The sequence below is a fragment of the Canis lupus genome, chromosome 20, assembly GCF_048164855.1.
Source record: "Canis lupus baileyi chromosome 20, mCanLup2.hap1, whole genome shotgun sequence".
In the NCBI taxonomy this organism is placed as follows: Eukaryota; Metazoa; Chordata; class Mammalia; order Carnivora; family Canidae; genus Canis; species Canis lupus.
The window spans coordinates 20,106,572-20,128,220 of record NC_132857.1 but is presented as its reverse complement, the minus strand read 5'-3'; the positions used below and the strand labels follow the sequence as shown (position 1 = coordinate 20,128,220).

The window sequence follows — 21,649 nt, the reverse complement described above, 5'->3', positions numbered from 1 at the left end:
GCAAAAAATGTTCTTTAATCATCAGTTAATGGCTGGGTTATTTCACAAGGATTTCAATTAAATATTTGATCATAACAGCGAGTCACATTTTTAAAAAATTTACATTTATTCAATAATAGAAGTTAGAAACATGTTATATTTATAATTAGGCTCATGTTACTCATAAAAGTTTTTATTTAGTGTTAAGGGATACCTTTTAGTATTATTAAGCTGCCAAATTATTCAATTATTTTACTCTCCTGCTTATCTTACAATGATGATTTCACCATGCAACACACAATAACATTTCAAATATAAAAGGCAATCATTATGAAACTATTTTTGATAGAAATTAGAACACTAAAATAGAAAGCTCACCAAGAACCCAGACCATAATTAGCATCTCAGTCCACGTGAACTGGGTGGTTTTCACCCTGAAGATCTGCTTGGGATAGTCAATAACAGTGATATTTGGCAGCGTGGTAATGCCTTCAAATCTGTCTGAGGCATTGAATACAAGCAGGCCCAGGAATATGATGAAAGAAGCAGCATGTGCCACAAACTTCATAAAAGGGCTTCGCAGAATTTTCCCCAGCTGTAGTACAACAAAAAAAGAAGAACACGAAGAAGAAGAAGAAGAAGAAGAAGAAGAAGAAGAAGAAGAAGAAGAAGAAGAAACAACTTTTACTTTGGAAAACTTGGCTTCTGCTTTTGAAAACTACTATACAGGATTTTAAAAAAAAGAGATGAAATGAGAATGCATTCAAAATTCTGCCTCTGTTTGTGAAGAGTTATAAATTATGAAAATTACTCCTTTTAGGAGATGCTTCCTCCAAGAATAATTTTAAGAAGTCTTCAAACTTCATTTTTTTAAGTATCCAATTTGTCTTAGGGTAGACTGCATTCGCAGATGCATTTCTGAAAATCACAAGTCATATGCTGGTTATTCTTATTTTTACATGAAAGACTAGGCAATCAACATCTAGGTTTTGAGCATCTAGGAAAAGAAACTCGAAATGTGTAGTGTGTATTCTTTATTGCATTATAATTAAAATGTTATGAGTTTGGAGACTCATTCATTTGTAACTGAAATGTTATGATGTGTTTGTAGTACCTAACAAGGCCTTTGAACATTAAAAACTTTCTTACTACAGAAGTCAATTTTAGTTCTCACTTCTAAATATTCTGAAATCAAGTTGTACTTTGTAAGATATTTAAAAAGGCAGAAGATATTAGAAAGGGTAAATATTTTATGTTATTACCTCAAAAAAAGGAGATATATAATAACTAAAGCCTCTAAGTAGGTCAGCTTAATTAAGTCAGCCCTGAGTTTGGAAAATCACATAAATAGTACAAAAGCATTTCTAAAGTTCAGTACATAATTATTTTAAGGTAACTCCTTTAAAATCCCATGTGATATGATGTCCTTAAAAGTCCATGTTCTAGTAGAAATGAAAAACAGCTCTGCCTATCCCAAGGGCTTCTGTAGCTCAAGAATTAGATACATTTGGTAGATTTATCAAGTAAGTTTTCTAGGTCACATACCCAGAACCAACTTTCAAACTCAGTCTATGACCTTAGGAAGTACCAAGGTTCATATTTAAGAGACTGCAACTTCAAACAAATGTTTTTGTATGTCTGGAACCTTAATTTGATGTCAACAAATAACCGAAGAATGTTAAGCATTTCTGGAGTTAAACATGAATGCAGACTAACAAATGTCACATTTTCCATATTAGACATAGAAAAATAAACAACACATCTACATATCGCCATGCTACTCTGCAGCTGCAAAGAGGCACATTTGGGGGAGCTCATCCATAGTACACAGTGATTTCTTGGGAATTGCCAAGTCTGATTCTCATCAAGGCTGATCTTTTAAAACTTTACATTAACATGAAAATAAAGTAGCATAGCAGTCTTAAAAATGGGATACATGTGGGGAATTCTTGCTATGTCATCTTTTCGCCACAGGCTAGGTGGTATAGGGCAGGTATAAACGTGGGTTCCTTTAGCCCTCTCCATGGGCAGAGAGGTCACCACACCATTTCTAAGAGCTGAACTTTTATAAGTGAAGAGAAAAAAGGTGCGGACTTCAATGTTTTAACTGATACAGCCATCCTAAGAGACAAACGCTCAGAAATCTGAAATTTCCAAGTCATTTCCCTCAGAAAGAGAAATTATTTGCATGGGAAATGATTTTTGTTTTAATGCATGCTCTTTCATCATTTATAGATTTTAGTCTTCAGTGTTGATTATTTGAGGAATCATAAGGTACTTTCCTATGACACATAATAAAGGAACTTAGTCGAGTCATCAAAACCGATCAGAATGACAAACTTTCTGCCTTAAATTACAGGGGCAGCTCAACAATGGAATGAGGCGGATGAATATTCTCACATGTGTATGGTGCCTGTAGAGCAGGACTCACTCTGCCAGAAAGACCTTTGAACCAAAGAGATGGCGGATTTCCAGGACCATTTGCAAGTGGCCTTGACTCATTTTTCCTGAAACTGCCTCTGTCTTAAACAAACCAGATTTTGGAATATAAAAACAGGATTAAAGGATCTCACAATGGCTTCTTCTCCCTGGCAGTGCCCTTTACTAACCTAATACAGATTCTGTTAGCATGACTAGTATTCCTTCCCATATCTTGTTCAGAGGATCTCTTAGGCACAATTCAATTGAGTCTATGCTGGCAAGTTGAGAGAGGAATAAAGGTAGGGAACAAAATGATTCAATCAAAACTAAATAAACAATCTACAAAATCCAAAGCCCCCAAACCCCCCCCCCTTTTTTTAGAATCTTCTGAAGGAACAAAGGGCTGAGAGAAGCTAGCATGCACTTTTCTTGAATTCTTTAAATTAACACCACTGTTTGTGACTGTACTTAATACACTCAGCCTCAGATCTCTTGACAGATTCCAGTGAGTTGTCCTTCCAGTTCCCAGGTTAACTATTCCTTGGTACCACTGCAGTAGGGTTGTTCTCTTAACACAGGCCAACTCAGTTGACTCAGTTAAGCTATCAATAGAATCAGCAAAGTGCTACTTCACTCAAGCAGCTTTTCCTCTTGACTACCCCAGGGATTTTATCTTAAAAGGCTAAGTATTATATGCCTTCAAATGTGATCTACCCCACTAGTACAAGATCCTTTCTCATCCCTTATTTGAATTGAGCCAGTCATTAAAAAGCAGAATTTGTGTTTCTGAGTCAGTTAACATTCAGGGTAAAACCGATAAGAGCCTTAAGTAGGGAGTTTTTTCCTTTTTTGTCCTAAAAGCACATAGCACACCAACCATAGAGGAAATGGATGGAGAAAAACATGTACCCTGCTGCAAGGTGCGATCCAGTAGCCGATGGCAAGAAATGGAAGGCCCAAGGCCACAACCAGCACAACCAGACACTTGATAGCTATGGTCTGTTCCCGTAGGCCTGAGAGGTTCTCATACCAGATTGTCAGGAGCTGCTGCTGGCAGTTGGGATGAGCCACAAACTGTTGGCAGAAAGAGAGGCAGAGGGAGAGGGAGGTTACTGTGCCATTAGGGACACTTCAGCTACTGAGTGCATGTGCATCCTAAAGATATTAATACCTATTTTCCTGGAATATAAGGTTCTGGAATATACCTTCCTTTAGCTTCCCTCCATTTTCCAAAATAGCTTTAGAACTAGAATTAAAGTGGAAACAAGAGGGTAAAGTTAATGCTGTCCTTAATTACAGTTCTTCCTGATTGAAATTCTCCATAATTCACAAATTCCTCTCCAGAATCTGGGGTGACATATGCTTTCCTTTGTGGAAATGTGTCCCATCTGGCTGTCTGCCAGTTTACTTGCATTTGGTTCAAGATAGAAGAAGAGTAGTCATTTGGTTTATTGTAGACTATAGCTAAAAGAGAAATGTGTCAAGTCTCATAAGCAATTCCTAAAATGCTACATATATGAAAAATACATTCATAATACTCCCTATGAATACATGTGTACTACCACTGCAGCTCTGCAAAGATCTTCAAAAAGCCAATGAACCGTGCAGCCCCAGTGGCTCAGCAGTTTAGCATCGCCTTCAGCCCAGGGCATGATCCTGGAGACCCGGGATCAAGTCTCGCGTCAGGCTCCCTGCATGGAGCCTGCTTCTCCCTCTGCCTGTGTCTCTGCCTCTCTCTCTCTCTGTGTCTCTCATGAATAAATAAAATCTTTAAAAAAAAAAAAAGAAGCCAATAAACCTGCAAGAATTATGCTTGGTCCACAGTTCCACTGCTTCTAGGAGCTGGCATCAAATGTCCTGTCCTTCCTATTTCAGTAATCTGTCCTTTTTTTGTTGCTTTCTCTATTACAGGTCAGAAACCTCAAACATTTGTCTCCAACAGTTCTTTTGTAACTATAATTATAACCAGGGAAAACTAAGCAAATTATACTTATTTCAGCCCTGACATTTTATTTTATTTTGCTATCTGATTTTGCTAAGTTATCTGCCAGCATCTATTTAGAGGGACTGGGAATTCATTAAAGACCTGTCCTTAGGGATCCCTGGGTGGCGCAGCGGTTTGGCGCCTGCCTTTGGCCCAGGGCGCGATCCTGGCGACCCGGGATCGAATCCCACGTCGGGCTCCCGGTACATGGAGCCTGCTTCTCCCTCTGACTGTGTCTCTGCCTCTCTCTCTCTCTGTGACTATCATAAAAAAAAAAAAAAAAAAAAAAAAAAGACCTGTCCTTATACAGATAGCAGAACGTACGTATAGTCAGGCTCACATGAAAAGGTCCCTATATCAGGGATCCCTGGGTGGCGCAGCGGTTTAGCACCTGCCTTTGGCCCAGGGCGCGATCCTGGAGACCCGGGATCGAATCCCACGTCGGGCTCCCAGGGCATGGAGCCTGCTTCTCCCTCTGCCTGTGTCTCTGCCTTTCTCTCTCTCTCTCTCTTTCTCTGTGTGACTATGATAAATAAATAAAAAATTTAAAAAAAAAAGGTCCCTATATCAACAGATGCCCATTTGTGACTGGATATGCCTGTCTTTGAGTGACCAGATATACTTTGCCCAAGCTTGGAAATTATTCAGGGTCATTCACAAATCAACTATGAGTGCCAATATATTTTTTAAGTGTGTTTAGCAACATAAAAATCAAGGTATCACTATCTTCTGAAAAACAGTAAAAAATAACAATGAACCTGTTAGGAAGTACTCGTGTTTTTGCAAATTCTTGGAGGCAAAGAAAACAGATACAGTCTCCAGCAGGTGAAGTGCTCATCTTTAATCAAGTTCTAGTTAATGATCCTAATGATTCTTAGCAACTCTAGGCAATTCCTCAAGTTATTTGGCTATTTAGCAATAACACGCCTACAATGAAATGAACAGGTTTCTACTTACTGGTGTATAGTTTCTCATTAGCTCTTCTAATTAAAAAAATAATAATAAAACTAAAAAACAAAGCCTCATCCCCCAAGGTAGGCAGTAGAGACGCAATTTCCTCAAATCCCCATTTTTACCCCTAGTGCACCTGCCCTCTGGGAACTCTAGTGATAACTACTGTGGTGATGGCTGTGCCACTAGGCACATGGGGGTCTTGACACCCACTGGAAGAAGTGGTAAGGATGTGTTTACAAATAATAGATTTGAAATACAACTGAATTTATTTCAATAATACAAACTAGTAGGGTTTGGGAGATTCAAAGTACTATAAAGAAGATACTATCTTTTCTCATTTAATGAGTTCAATGCGAAACAGTATATTTTATTTCATAAGTTTCTTTCAATTCAATTATAAAAATCCCAGGTCCTAAAGCTCATTCACTGGTCAGTGCTAGCTGCTAGGTGTACATTAGATCTCTCCAGACTCAAGATCCTGTCACTCTTCCAAAGTTCTGATTTTTGATCAACACAGTCATTATACAACAACTCATGATAAAATATGATCAAGGCTGAAAGCCCTGAGGTCATTGCAACAACTTTCTAGGATTCTTGTTGAGAATTTGGCCAAACTTCCTCTTTTGCCCCTATCCTCTACTGGAACACTTCCTTCCTGTTTTACACCTCCTTCTGTGTTAAAAATCCTCATCCTCTCTGAGTTCCTAAACATTTGTCTTATTCATTCATTTATTCATTCACTGTTCAAAATGTTGTAAGCTCTTTCTATGAGCCAGGCACTGTGCTAGGCATTTGGTAGAATAAGGTGAAAATGGAAGCATCAGTGTGCATTAAGTGATAAGCAGTCCCTGCTCTAGGACACAGTAGGCTCTCAATAAATGTGAAAAAAAATGGAGGGACACCTGGGTGACTCAGCGAGTTAAGCATCTGAGTCTTGATTTAGGCTCAAGCCATGATGTCAGGGTTGTCCTGGGATGCAGCCCCACTGGGCTCTGCACTCGGTGCAGAGTCGGCTTGAGATTCTTTCTCTCTCTCCCTCAGTCCCTCCCCCACCCAGGCTTGCTCACTAACTCACTCTCTCTCTCTTAAATAAACCTTTTTTTTTTTTTTTAATGGAGACAGTCTCCTTATGCTTGCCAAGGTAAATAATCAACATTTATAATAGTATTAATTTGAATGTTGGTCTGAATGTCTTGCTGTTTGAAGGATCTGCATTTGTGAGAAGCTTGACAGATGCAAATAAAAAGTAGTCCTGTGACTCCAGCTGGCTTAGTTTAGACTGGGGAATGGTGCATTCAGAGAAATCTATAGATGGAGTAGACAATGCCATCAAATCAGATTACCACATGGGGTGTTAACATGCACTTTTTTTATAGGCCAAGGTTTCTGCAAGACAGAAAATCCCGATGAAGTTAAGAAACTGGTGGACGTGGGTCCACATAGAATTGATGGATTAATTTCGCTTTTGTAAGTGTCCAGCCTTTCTTTCTTAGGTTTTAAACTCTTGAGGACAGAAATATTAATGTTCCAGTATGGCTCCCTCTTCTCGCTCCTCCTCCTCTAGGTAATCTTCAAATTTGAAGGTGTACTTTTGATGGAAATCAGTGCTTTCCATATGCATTATATAATGATCTTCAACCCACTATGATTTGTACAATACAGTGTAAACACTTAAAATGTTAAATATTAGTCCAAATTGTGAGATTTGCATTTCACTTGTTATATTTTAACAAGTTAACAGCCCAGTTTTCCACATTCGATAGTCTATCAACTTCTTAGTATCTTTTATCTTTGTCAAGGACTTTCGTAGAATAGACACAGCTTACTAGAAGCAGGTAAAGCTCTCATTATTTCTCTGGGGGAGAAGGGATTAATGTTCATCCTCAAGTCACAGAGAAGACAGAGGAACAGATAGAATTAAAACTCAGAGCTTTGGGGGAGAAGTATTATTCTAAGTGGAAAATAATTGATGTTTTTGCCTAACAGTTAATATTTTGCACTCAAAAAATCAAATTTCATCTTTCACCCTATTCCATTTTCTTCTGTAGAGTAACATGGGTAATTCTACAAACAGTAATAAAATTTACTATCCTTCCAGTTTTATTATTTATCTTAGAGACTCCTCAGAAATGATTCTGGGATAATCTGAAACATCCACTCCCTGATAGAGAACACATTACTGTTTGTTCCTTACCAATAGCATAAGATTGCTCATTTCATCAACAGCATTGAGAATATTTTTTGTTCTTTAAAAATTTGAGAGACAGGAAATGGTATTTGCATACTAGGATGCATTTATTTTAGTACTAAAGGGTTTGAAAATTTTAAATATGTTTGTTAGCCACCTGAATTTTCTGTGAGTTGCCTATTCAAGCCTTTGGCTTATTTTTCTACAGGATTCTAGAAATTTTTCTTAAAATTTGAGGATGCCTGGGTGGCCCAGTCAGTTAAGTGTCTGCCTTTGGCTCAGGTCATGATCCCAGGGTCCTGAGATGAGCCTGAGTAGGGAGCCTGCTTCTCCTTCTCCCTCTGCCTGCTGCTCCCTCTGCATGTGCCTGCTCTAGCACTTTTGCACATGCTCTCTCTCTCTCTCTCTGTGTCAAAAAAATATATATATATATATCTTTTAAAAATTTTCTTTGAACTCCTTGGATATTAAGAATATCAATCCTTGGTGTGTTAGAATTGAGAAATTATATCTTTCTCACTTTGCCCTTCACTTTTTTATGATCTGTGTACAGAGGTTTTAAGTTGCATGTGGTCAGATTATTTACATTTTTACTTTGTTATTACTTTGACTACTTTTATATTAGAAAGTCCTTTCTCATATAAACATTAAATTTGTATTCAAATCACGGTGCCTGGGTGGGTCAGTTAGGCTCTGACTCTTGATTTTAGCTCAGGTCATGATCTCAAGGTTGTGAGATGGAGCCCCACATCGGGCTCCATGTTGAGCGTGGAGCTTGCTTAGGATTCTTTCTCCCTCCCTCTTCCTCACTTTCTGACCCTCCCCCATGTGTATATACCAGCACTCTCTCATTCCTCTGTCTAAAAAAAAGAAAGAAAGAAAGAAAAAGAAAATCATGTTCAGATCTCTCCTATTCAGGTCTTTTAGATTTTCATTTTCTTCACTAACTGCCACTGAGCTCTGTAAGGCCTGGTTAGAACTCATGGTTGATTCCAAGGGAAGACCTGAGCTATGGGTACTATAAGGCCGTAGTCTCAGAACCACAGCTGAAGGTATATCTCGGGCACATAGCAGAAGAAACTTTGAGTCTTCTGTGGGAAATGGCTTACTCTTACATAAAGCTGGTTTCCTTGGTGGAATTATGAGTTGATTTGAATAAATATGTTTATTATCAGGAGGAAAAATTCCATAACATATATTTTGAAATCCCAATGCCTTGCATGTAGGCCTTAGACTACCTCAGTGCCACAGTGGGTAGGGTTCACACGTCACTGTAACCCAAGAAGCGATTTCACTTCAGGACTAGAAATGAGATGAAGGGAAAGGAAGTACAAGAAGGGATGGGGCATTTTTCCTCCTTGCTAGATGGAGACATGTAAGTGTTGAGTGAAGAACGAAGGAAGTCTTTGGGGCTTTTTTTGGGCATCCTAAGAAGAAAGTTTTTATATACATTAACTGAGTGAAGCTTCCAAAGCAACTACTTTAACTAATATCCTTTTACAGCATTAAACAAACAAACCCAGAAATACTTGCAAAGCCCTAAATCTCCTTTCAGTTTCATATATTTTTTTTTGTTGTTTCCTGATAGTTTGTTGACTGATAGCAAATTTATTATTAATGACGCCTCACGCATTGTAAACTATACATCAATTTATTTAAAATTAACATGCCAGGAAGACATTCACTGTCTCAAGACACTTTGGTTAACAGAAGCACAACTATGGATGAGCTGTCTCTGCTAATATGACACTTTCAAAGTAATGATAAAGTACCAGTGACAACTGAAATCAATTCTCTCCTCTCAGGTGCCAAAGAAAAGACATGTGTATTACAAGATCTGTGAATAAATGTCCAGACAGCTTTCTAAAAATGGTTTAATATGAATCTTATTCAAAATTATCTTTCCTTCAATATAGCAAAAACTCAGCTAGCAAGAATGCTCTAGAGAAAGACAAATACCATAGGATTTCACTCATATGTGGAATTTAAGAAACAATCAAGCACAGGGAAAAAGAAAGAGAGAGGGAGGCTAACCAAGAAACACTCTTTATTAGAGAGAACACACTGATGGTGACCAGAGGGGAGATGGGTAAATTGAGGGGGGTGGGAATGGATTAAACAGGTGATGGATGATTAAGGAGTATACTTGCTGTGATGAGCACTGGGTGTTGTATGGAAGTGGTGAATCACTAAATTGTACACCTGAACTAATATTGCACTATATGCTAACTAACTGGAATTAAAAATAAAAATTTAAATTAAAAAAAGAATGCTCTGAGAGGAAGGCAGTTGAGCCAATTTGCTTTTAACTGATAATTCCTTGAAAAGTTATTTTACATCAGTAGTTACTAAGAATCTTCACATTTCCCTGTCTTATTAAGTTGAGGGGAGATCTGTGAATAATAGTTGGCTAAAACCCCATGAACACTGTATGTGGAAGTTCTCTACATTGTGGTAGAATTTGTGTATGTGTGTGTGCGTGCGCATACACACATGCATTCAAGGAGAGAAAAGGAAAGAGAGGAAGTTTTTCTCAGGCTCACTTGCTGCGAGGATGCCCACACTTGCCTCAGTTTCATGGTTCAGAAGGATATGTGCAGGCTTCCATTCTGGGCCTGGCTCTGAGCAAGTTTTCTGGAGGCACAACTTAGATATGCTTGTTCTTCTATCCTTCTATCTCTCCTAATGATTTTGTATGTCTCCTCATATCCCTTACTAAATTCCTTTCTGCTTAAATTGTCTAGAGTCTATCACTGGGGCTTGGAGCCAGCACAGTGAACATGAAACCTGTGTTTGATGACTAAAAGCTGAACTTGTTTAAGAGTCATTCCGAAAATGAATTTTCATAATGTAGAAATGTTATCAGCTCATCCACGTTGAACAATCACCATGTACTATAGCTGTGTTAATTACTTTGCATGCATTAGCTCTTATAACCTTCAAACAACTGAAAAAGCAGTGGCCTTTGTGGTCACTACTTTACTACCTAAGCAGACGGAGGCGTGACCTGGTTGGGTGACTTGCCTGTGGTCACACAGGGAATATATGATTAACTCAGAACTTGAACCCTTGCAGACTGGCTCAGGGCTGCCCTCTTAAGCACTATGCAGGGAGGAGAGGAAACTCAGCTATATGGAGATTAACCAGTTCATGAAACTAGATCTGTTCCTGATAACAGTTTACTTCCTAGTGATTTATCAGTTTCTCTTAGAGTACAAAAACAAAACAAAACAAAACAAAAACAAAAAACAAAAAAACACCGATCAGTTATCTAATGTATAAAAGCTGCTAGATTATAAATAACTGAGATTTTTATTATAGTAAAACATAACTACAGTTTTCATGAATTATTTAAAAGCCCCATACAAGCAGCAAATACATACACTTAATAGTTTATCTGCAATAAACGGAGTAAAAAGTAATCATAAATTTTATTTCTGGTATTCACAGCTCTGTTACCTCAGACATATTATTTAAGCTTGGCAAACCGCAGTTTCCCTGTAAAATAGAAATGTCATCGTCTATTTAACCTATTTTATAGGTGAAACAGATAATAACATAGAGTTGTTACAAGGATTAATGAGACAGTTATAATAGTGACTTACAAAAATATATAAAAATAACATTTTATTATTTTTAATTGCATTGTAATAAGCAGTTCAAAATTCTTTTGCATATCTTAATCCACTGAGATCGCACATAGATATAAGAGTTTCCTCCTTTTATGTGAGGAAACTGAAGTTTAGAGAAGTTTAGAGAAGTTTTATGACTTATCCAAGGTCTCACAACAGACAAAAAGTGGAGGGGGTCACAGAAGGTAGATATTTGACTCACAACTTTACCATATTTCACTTAATTTCTTTCACAGAGAAAAAAAAACTTATCAATAACATCTATATTATTTAAAAAAATTTCCTGGAATTATGGCAAAGTTGATATTACACGTTTATTCCACTATGCTGCTGGATAAAAACAGGTCACTCACCTTTTTTACTTCATACTTAATAGCGAGTTTGACACGACTCAGTGAAGCTTTATGCCTGTGTACCTCTAGAGGCTCTGCGGATTCCAAATCTCCATTCAGAATAGCTTCTACTTCTTCTGAATCTCGGCAAAGATCCAACACACCCACTACAAAGTCTTTGCATTGCATGGAGAGCTTCCGATAGTCATTCTAAGAACAAGAGGTTTAAAGTTTAATTCAAGGAATTTGCTTTAATTCAATGGAAAGTATTTAGGCTTTTTGCGAATCACAAAAATTCTGGGTTAGGAAGCTTACTGTTGGATGCAAGGCTTGCGGAGTTAGATACAAGCAGGGTTTGGCCCCACTCACCCTTAGCCAGTATCTTTTGCAATCTGCCCACCTGTATGAGACAGCTCTGAAAATGGTATGCACATTTGTCACTGGTTTGTATTAAGAGCTATTGGCTAAATGCTAATGCTGACAGACCAAAGGATCAAAAAGAGCTGTCTCTCTCTTATATAAACAATAGTTTCCTTAAGGCCAAAACAAAACCTTTCCGGCAGTGAAAATTTGTTGAAATGGTAATTTTTTCTAAAGTGACAATCTGACATAGAAGATTGACTATACATGAAAATAATTTATTTGGTTTATACTGTCCCTTGCCCTGTTGGGGACATAGCTTCTCAAAATGTAGTCCCCAAACCACCACGTCGGGCTCCCTGCATGGAGCCTGCTTTTCCCTCTGCCTGTGTCTCTGCCTCTCTCTCTCTCTGTGTGTCTCTCTTATGAATAAATAAATAAAATCTTTTTAAAAAAATGTAGTCCCCAAACCAGCAGCATCAACAGTACCTAGACATGTATTAGAAATGTACATTCTCAGACCCCATCTCAGTGGTTCTTATTTAGAAACTAAAGATAGGGCTCGGCAGTCTGTGTATACACACTTTCCATGTGTTTTTGATACACCTTTATGTTTGAGAATGATTGGTTTATAGTGAATGTAAAGAGATGGACGGGTACCCACAGAGAGGAGGTATTTTTCCTTGTTTGTCTGAAGGGCATGTTATCATGTCCCGCAGAGCTGGAAGGAGAAAAATGTCTGATTATATGTAATTGAATTCTCATGGGTTGCAGAATATCAATACCTGAGAGAAAATTTCCAGGCCACTGGAACTAACACCTTGCTAAAAATAATCTGTGAATCTTTAATTTCATTAGCATATTTATATAGTGCCATGGACTGGTTTAAGGAAGTCACTTGGCAGCACTCCCTATTACCTTCTCAATGGAGTTCTATTTCTAGCTTTGGTTCCAGTCAAGGTATCAATAACCATCCCTTGGGAAACTCTCTTACTTTCAGAAACCCCAGTTCCATTTCTATGGCTTTCACTAAAATTTTAGCCCATTAAGAAAATTAACCAGATGATATTCTAATTTGGCACACTTGGGGAAAATAGAATGTCCTGAGGTAAGTATTTCAATATGTCCTGAGGTAAGTACTACTTAACACAGAAGAATTTCTAGGCCTTCAAAAATCCTACTTAAAAAAAAAAAAAAAAGACATGAAGAATTTGAATGTTTTCCCTTAAATAAAGAATTGATTTGATGGGGAAAAAAAATCACGTCACAGACTAAAATAAAGAAAAACTATTTAAAGGCTACACGGACTAGAATAGTTTCCATTTCAGACATCAGAAATTCAGATAAGGAACAGTTACAGTTAATCCTTTTCCCCTCATAAGAGAATAGATAAAATGAATAAAAACTTCAATCTTTGGTTTCAAGTTTGGTACTATGCAACTGATAAAATTAATAAAATGTTCAGTCTCTGGCTTCTATGCAGAGTGTCAGTTAAATATCCATCTGCCTTCCACTCCTGAAAGACTAATGAAATATTTTATTATAGCATCCAGAAGAATTAAATTCATGTCTGTTTCCATATAAAGCTCTCCTTTTAATACAGTTTTTTTAAGATGAGATTTCCTCATGCTATTCCTCAGTTCAGACTGTTCTATAAGATTTGGTGCAACATAGGATGAGCATTTCTCCATTGATCAGAAAAAAGAGAGACTATTTCAATGCTTGAATAGTAGCGACCTCTGCAGTAACACCCAAATAACTCTATGATTCAAGAAATCAATCAGTAAATTGTCTCATCTTAAAGAAAGCTGTGTGGTTTGTTCACACCCTCAGAAACATCAATCAAGAAACAAAAACTGGTAGTCATACAACTTACAAAAATAACACTTTGTCTTTGTAACACTGTAAATATTTCTTGCTGAAATAAGACTGTTGCCCCAGTGCAGAAAATAATCAGAGGTGGAGATAATGGCAATTTCTTTTATTGTGGTCATGGGATGCCACTTTACCAATATATGTGGTACTCCCAGGGAAAGAGGGAGAGCACCAGCTAAAGACAGCCTTTTCTTGGCTGCAAAAGTCTGCATTGCACCATGAAACAACCATATCAGTTCTCTCATAAAGCCTTGCCTTATGTTACTTCATAACCTAGGCCATTTGTCTGGTCTGCATTTTCTCGTAATTTTCTCTTAGTTTTGCTTAATCAACTTCATCGTGCCATTCTTCCAATACCATGGCTCTCCACAAAGTTACCAGAAGGACCTGCTACCTTCTTTATAGAGCAGGAACTCAAAACCCTGAAGACCTCTCAAGCCAGGGAAAGAACAATGACATGGGGTCCTTGTCACAACCTGTCTACAGGTTGTAGCACACTTATTTTAATGTTATTGGTTTGATTATCATTCGAATCCCTTTTATCTTCATGAGAAAAATTGAAATTCAACTCTAAGCAGATCCTTTCCCTGATAACAAAAGGGGCAGGATAGTATAGTGGTTAAAAGCATAAATCTGAAGCCAGACTTCCTGGGTTCAAACACTGCTTCTACCACCTACTTACCATATGATCCTATAGAATTTACTTAGCCTCTTGATGAGAATAAGCCTACCTAATATTACTGCTAGGAGGATTATATGCTCACAGTACACAACAAGTACTACAGATATACCTCAATGATATCAGGTATGGCTCATTAGAATATCTGGGCCTGGGATCCAAGACACGTAAATCTAGGCTTAGCAGATGAGTCCTTGGCTAATAGGTTTTGTTTTCTCATTTTTAAAATAAGAGGTCTGTACAGCCAGATGACTCCTAGAGTATCTTCTAGCTTTATAAAATACCGTCTTGCTTTTGGATTATATATCTTTACCTCTTTCTGACAGCCCTAGTGTAAGTTAAAATTGCTCTTCTAATTTAAAGAGAAGACTACTGAGACATAGGGAGGGCGAATGTTTCCCTCTTTTTTTCAAAAAAAAAAAAAAGTGCATCATTGACTGAGAATTAAGAAATTTCACTTTGCATTCTTGCAGCTTAATAAATGACTTGCTTTCTTGCCACTGACATTTGGAGGATTAGACCTAGAGTCCATCCTGTCCAATATTTTGTCTCTCAGAATAGCTTCAGACATCATTTGCACATCCAAACTATTTCTTTAATAACCTGTCACCAAGCTCTCCTCCATTAATTTATCTAAATCTATATCCTAGAATGTTCAACTTCTTGGGGTAATGACCTTCATATGTTTTCGGCACCATGCCTCTTGTATTCTTCAAGGAACTTTGAAAACTGCATGCTGCCTGAGAACCTTCTCAGATACACCCAAATGATAGCTATTTGAGGGGGGTGAGCCTAAGATCCTACAGGCCACTGATAAGATAAAATAGGTACAGGTGTCTAAAAAGGGGAAAAAAATCACCTCTTTTTCACTAGGGAACACATTATGTTTTCATTTCCAGGCTAGTATTTTGAGCTCACAGTCTCTATGGAAAGAATACAGTGAACACGTGGAATAGGGCAAATTAGGTTATCTGCTTGCCTCAGAAATGAGCTTCACTTCCACTGCCCTTTCCAAGCTCAGAGTCTCTGGGTCCATGTCATGAAAGCATTATTTTCTCCGTCTGTCTAAAGCCTTGACAGATGGACAGGAGTGTGGGACAAGAGGGCAAAGAGATGAAAGGAAGGCAGATATGAAAGGAATAATAAGGACAGGCAAGAACAGGAAAGAAAAGAAACATTTAGTCAGGGGAGAGAGACTTGTCCTTAGAGACTGTAACTTCTGAAGAACCATCTGTATTCAATTGGCTCAGAGAAGGTTATGCTACACAAGAGTCTTCTACATAGTTCAGAAAAAGGAACTGTGAGATTTAGATGATTTTTGCATATCCTTAGAATTGAAGGATTTGAAAAAAAAAAAAAAGCTACTTGGTAGCTTTATGGACTCCCCCTTAAACTCAGTTATCTTTTCTTCTCTTTTGCCTCTTGTAGTATTTTCCCACATTTGAAAGATTATCGGAGGTGACTCTTCAAGTCAGGGTAAAGGAGATCCTAAGTATTATCAATACAGATTTAGCCAGCTTCAGGGGTAAACTACGAATAACAAATTCTTAAACAATTGCTTTGCTGACTTCTATGGGCAGAATTGCAAACATCACCATCTTTTGTAAATGATTAAAGCACAATGTTAGATAATATTCCCTTTTGTAGAATCTCTTGTACAGATTTTTAATATATATCAAGCAAAATGCAAAGAAACAAGGTTTGAATGACATTTAAAATAGTGGCAAATAAATTTAGAATGACATTTTTTATTAATATGCCAAAATAGTGATATTTAGAACTATTTGATCTCAATGCTTTTCTATTCTCTCTAAACAGAATTTGAAGTTTTCAATTTGCTCTGAGTTCTGTCTAAAAATATATAATAATTCCTTTTGAGTCCAAGGAAATACATCTTTTCAGATATCATATAATGAATCTCTTCAAAGAGAGTAAATATAAGGTAATGTTTGTTTTTTATTATTTTTCACATTTTCACAATAAATATGTGCAGCTTTTGTATCAGAAAAAAATTTAATGGAATGAAAGAATCATACTAAGGCCAGATCTCTATTAGGACAAGATGAGGGTGGACGAATATCCAGGTGATCTGGTATGTATGGAAAGGGAAACAAAAAATATGCTAAACTTTCCTACTTTTTTACTATTTTTTTAAAAGATCATTTTTTAAAAACAGGTTTAGGTTCACATAAAATTAGGAGTTTCCATATATGCGCTGCCCCAACACATGCTCAGCTTTCATCATCACCACCATCTCTCAGTGGTACATTTCTTACAATTGATGGACCTTCACTGAATCATCCAAAGTCCATCGTTCACATTAGGGTCCTCTCTTGGTGTTATACACCCTATAGGTTTGGATAAATGTATAATGGCATAGTATCATACAGAGTATTCTTACTGCCCTAAAATTCCTCTGTGCTCCACTGATTTATTCCTCCCTCCCCACTCACCCCTAGCAATACTGATTTTGTTACTGTCTCCACAGTTTTGCTTTTCCCAGAATGTTATGTATTTGGAATGATATAGTATGCAGCCTTTTCAGATTGGCTTCTTTCACTTAGTAATGTGTATTTAAGGTTCCTCCATCCCTTTCCATGGCTTACTAACTCATTTCCTTGTTTCATACCATTTTCTTGCAACCCCTTAATCTGAATTGCATTGCTAGTTGCATTTACGCAAATCTCAGTTAGGTATGAAAAACTGTAATAAGATCTGAAAGACAGAATAATCACTCTTTCTGTGATCTGACATCACAACACCAAAAAGCAGATTAACTCGGCATCTAGAAAATAATTTAAGGAATTGAGGTCTACAATAATCTTCTTATGTGGACAACAGGAGACAAGAACCTGCTGAAAAACAGTCTGGCTTTCACCAGAACCATGAAATCTCCTTTTGCCCCAGATTTAATAGATAGAACCATCCAAAACACACAAGAGGATGTAGCATTGAATAAACTGACTAGAGATGATGTTCAGAAAAGAGTTCATTCATTTTTTTAAAACTCCGCTAAAGCAAAAACACTTTGCTATCCTGGTATTTCTGGGTTGATCTAATGTCTGTGGTTCACCACTCTGAATATACATTTGTGGATTTCAGGGAGAAGCATTTCTGTCATATTAATAAAATGGTTTTAATTATATTTCATATTAGTTTCTTGACTTTCTGTCTAAAGGGATATACAGTTGTTTGGGCTGATAAACAGGGCATGCAAAAGTAAATACCACGTCTGTGTCGTGTGCCACTATACTACTACTTACTTACAGAAGAGGAAGAAGAATTTGGGAGGCAAAAACTCATACCAAATCCCTCCTTTAAACAAAAGGTGGGGAGGGGGGTAGTCTTGCGTTCACTTACTACTCATCCACATAGAACAGTACCATAACTATAGCTCTCTGATCCGGTATATACCCAACCCCAAAGAGCATTTATCACACCACCATGCTGAGAGGGGAAGCCATCAGATCATTTCCGAACATTTCCAGTGCCTCGTGATTTTAAATCCACTGGACAAAACAGATTCCAGAGCAAACTTTGGAAGGCACCAGGCGGCAGCCGGGAAGTGGGTGAGCTTGCAAGGGTGGCCGGGGTGGAGCGAGGAGCTTACCTTGAACTCCTTCTCTATGTTGGCCAGCTTGGCCAGCTCGTTGCTGAGCTCCAGGGCGGTGAGCACGGGGTCCTCGCTGGACAAGGACAGGTAGGCCGGGCTGGCCAGCCCCTTGTAGGCATTGATCCTGGAGCGGGAGTGGCTGAAAGAGTCGTGCCTCTGCTTCTCCATGCAGTCTCCGCACTTGCAGAAATAGTCGTGCGGCCGCTCGATGCGGGCGCCCTTCATCAGCAGCATGTGCACCACCTCGTACTTCTGGCAGTGCGCCGCCAGGATGATGGGAGTGATGTCGGGCGAGAAGCGCGTGCCGTCCTCGTCGTAGGCGTAGAAGTCGTCGTCCTGCAGCTCCTGCTCACAGGGGCTCAGGGTCAGGCGCTTGCTGGCCGCGAAGCCGGGGTGGTTGAGGATGGCTTCCACGATGCGCACGTAGCCCTTGCTGATGGCCAGCAGCAGGGCGTCGCCGATCCGCGCCAGGTTCTCCTTCTTGAGCAGCAGCTCGGTCACCTCCAGGTGCTCGTTGCCCACGGCCAGCTGCAGCGCGTTCTGGCCCATGTAGTCCACGCAGTTGACGTTCAGCGTCTTGGACTCCTCCAGCATCTTGCGCACCACAGGGATGTTCCCATACTCTGCGGCGTCAAGGAAGCGCTCCTCCTCGGCCGTGAGGCTCGTGCCCCGGTCATTGAACATGAAAGCCGGGCCCCGGACGGCCTGGCGCCGGCCCTTCTCCCGCATCACCGTCTTGCGCCTCAGGGATGGGCTTCCCTCCATGGACCTAATGCGCAGCAAAGAGGAACAGCTGTAGACTGGTAGGGCCTCGCGCTTCCTCCCTCCCTATCCAGCCCTTTCCAAGTACACAGCACCTGCAGCCGACCTGACCTGCGGGCCAGTGGGCAGCTGGGTCAGTTGCTAAGCAACGCACCTGAAATTTACACCTGTTACCTAATATGGGCTGCTTGAACCCGGAGAGGGGCTGGTAGCCCTACAGAACACGGGTTCCTGTGCAAAAGAAAATGGCATTCAGAAGAAACAATAATATAAACAATCCCCAGACATCCATGCCCCCCTTGTGGCCCTGGTAAAGATGGAACTCCCTGGACCTTGTATGACCAACCGAACTACTCTTAAAAGTCTTGAAAATAGAGGTCTAAAAGACAACCTACAGAATGGGAGAAGCCATTTGCAAATGACCTATCAAATAAAGGGCTAGTATCCAAGATCTATAAAGAACTTATTAAACTCAACAGCAAAGAAACAAACAATCCAATCCTGAAATGGGCAAAAGACATGAACAGAAATCTCACAGAGGAAGACATAGACATGGCCAACAAGCACATGAGAAAATGCTCCGCATCACTGGCCATCAGGGAAATACAAATCAAAACCACAATGAGATCCAACCTCACACCAGTGAGAATGGGGAAAATTAACAAGGCAGGAAACAACAAATGTTGGAGAGGATGCGGGGAAAGGGAACCTTCTTGCACTGTTGGGGGGAATGTGAACTGGTGCAGCCACTCTGGAAAACTGTGTGGAGGTTCCTCAAAGAGTTAAAAATAGACCTGCCCTATGACCCAGCAATTGCACTGTTGGGGATTTACCCCAAAGATACAGATGCAGTGAAACACCAGGACACCTGCACCCCGATGTTTCTAGCAGCAATGGCCACAATAGCCAAACTGTGGAAGGAGCCTTGATGTCGATGGAAAGATGAATGGATAAAGAAGATGTGGTCTATGTATACAATGGAATATTACTCAGCCATTAGAAACGACAAATACCCACCATTTGCAGGAGGGTATTATGCTAAGTGAAGTAAGTCAATCGGAGAAGGACAAACATTATATGGTCTCATTCATTTGGGGGATACAAAAATTAGTGCAAAGGAATAAAGGGAAAGGAGAGAAAATGAGTGAAAATCTCAGTGAGGGTGACAATACATGAGAACCACCTAACTCTGGGAAATGAAAAAGGGGTAGTGGAAGGGGAAGTGGGCAGGGGGTTGGGATGACTGGGTGATGGGCACTCAGGGGGGCACCTGGCAGGATGAGGACTGGGTGTTATACAGTATGTTGGCAAATTGAACTCCAATTAAAAAAATTAAAAAGAAAAAAAAAAAGAAAATAGAGGTTTAGCAGGTTCTTGGTACCAAAGCACTAGGATTGAAGGCTAAAGAAAAAAAAATTTTTCAAGCATTAGGCCAGAAGAATCCTCTCAAGTCACTGCATATTTTTAAATAAATTAATTAATTGACAGGGGCTGGGTGGGGGAAGGCTTAGGATTTAAGCCACGGATCATTCAGGATCTTACCTTTGTTATCTTTTTCTCTTAAGGGTATCTTGTCCACCCCCATCCCCCTCAAAACAAGATTCATTTTGTTCAAGGACACAAGATTTAGCAATTATAAAATTAGAACATCAATCTAAACTTATTTTGTTGAAAAACTAAATAAATAAACTTATTTTGTTGAAAAATAACCGTGACTTTGAAATAAGAGTTATTTAAATACCAATACTATATAATTGCCTCTTTGAAATAAAAAGATATAGTATGGTTTATGGTCTAGAAATCAGGGATACCTGGGTGGTTCAGTCAGTCAAGCATCTGCCTTCGGCTCAGGTTATGATCCTGGAGTCCTGGTATTGAGTCCCATGTCAGGCTCCCTGCTTGGCTGGGAACCTGCTTTTCCCTCTCCTCTCTGCTCAGCTTTCTGTTATCTCTCTCTCAAATAAATAAAATCCTTAAAAAAAAAAATCACTACTATTGGAGTACTGGGGTAGCTCAGTTAAGGATCTGCCTTTGGTTCAGGTCATGATCTAGGGTTGTGACGCCAAGTCCAGAACCCCACATTGGGCTCCACACTGGGCGAAAAGACTGCTTAAGATTCTCTCTCTCTCTCTCTTTCTCTCTCTCCCCCTCTCTCCAAACCCACCTGTAAAAAATAAAATCACTACTATTTTTTCATGAATAAAGCATTGGACACTAATTATATATCCATTACAATGTACTGAAATCCTAACACTAACCACATTCATTGAGGTTTAGCTGCATTATGAAAGTGATGTCATTAATTGGTGTGTATAGTGTTTCAGGTTCACATTTTAATTTCTGTGATGCTGAGTAAATTCACTTATTTGGACTTCCTTACCCCAGATGTAAAATGGAAATTTACCAAGTGCTCCAGAGTTTCCTCATGTGCACATGGACAAAAAGCTTTTTTAGAAGTACTGAGTCTCAGGATCTCTGAGTGGCTCAGCGGTTTAGCTCCTGCCTTTGGCCCATGATCCTGGAGACCCTGGATCAAGTCCCACATCAGGCTCCCTGCATGGAGCCTGCTTCTCCCTCTGTCTGTATCTCTGCCTCTCTCTCTCTCATTCTCTGTGTGTGTGTGTCTCATGAATAAATAAGTAGAATCTTTAAAAAAAAAAAAAGAAGTACTGAGTCTCTGAAAAAGGATGCTAAATAAACAGTATAGTTTTTAACACTGTGATTACTATTTTTAACATTGGAATTACTTTTACTATTTAAATGGCTATTATTATAAGTAGACATCTACATCTTTACCCTTACCCAGTTCTAACCTTCTTGTTGACTGAAATACTTAAGATAATTTCCTTTAAAATATCTGTGACTTTTTT

At 39.0% G+C, this 21,649-nt stretch overlaps 1 protein-coding gene across 7 annotated transcripts in view; it reads right to left on the bottom strand.

Moving 5' to 3' along the window:
- TRPC3 (transient receptor potential cation channel subfamily C member 3) overlaps positions 1 to 21,649 on the bottom strand; it is a 64,938-nt gene that overhangs the window by 28,340 nt on the left and 14,949 nt on the right. For 5 of the 7 annotated variants that reach the window (XM_072788535.1, XM_072788536.1, XM_072788537.1 and 2 more), the window contains exons 2-5: positions 18,015 to 18,786; positions 11,512 to 11,700; positions 3,310 to 3,474; positions 358 to 574 (exon numbers count right to left, since the gene is read on the bottom strand). In XM_072788535.1, coding sequence (XP_072644636.1) covers positions 358 to 574; positions 3,310 to 3,474; positions 11,512 to 11,700; positions 18,015 to 18,786 — 1,343 coding nt within the window. The remainder of the gene's footprint in view (positions 1 to 357; positions 575 to 3,309; positions 3,475 to 11,511; positions 11,701 to 18,014; positions 18,787 to 21,649) is intronic. The other 2 variants (XM_072788540.1, XM_072788541.1) reach the window with 1 other exon arrangement.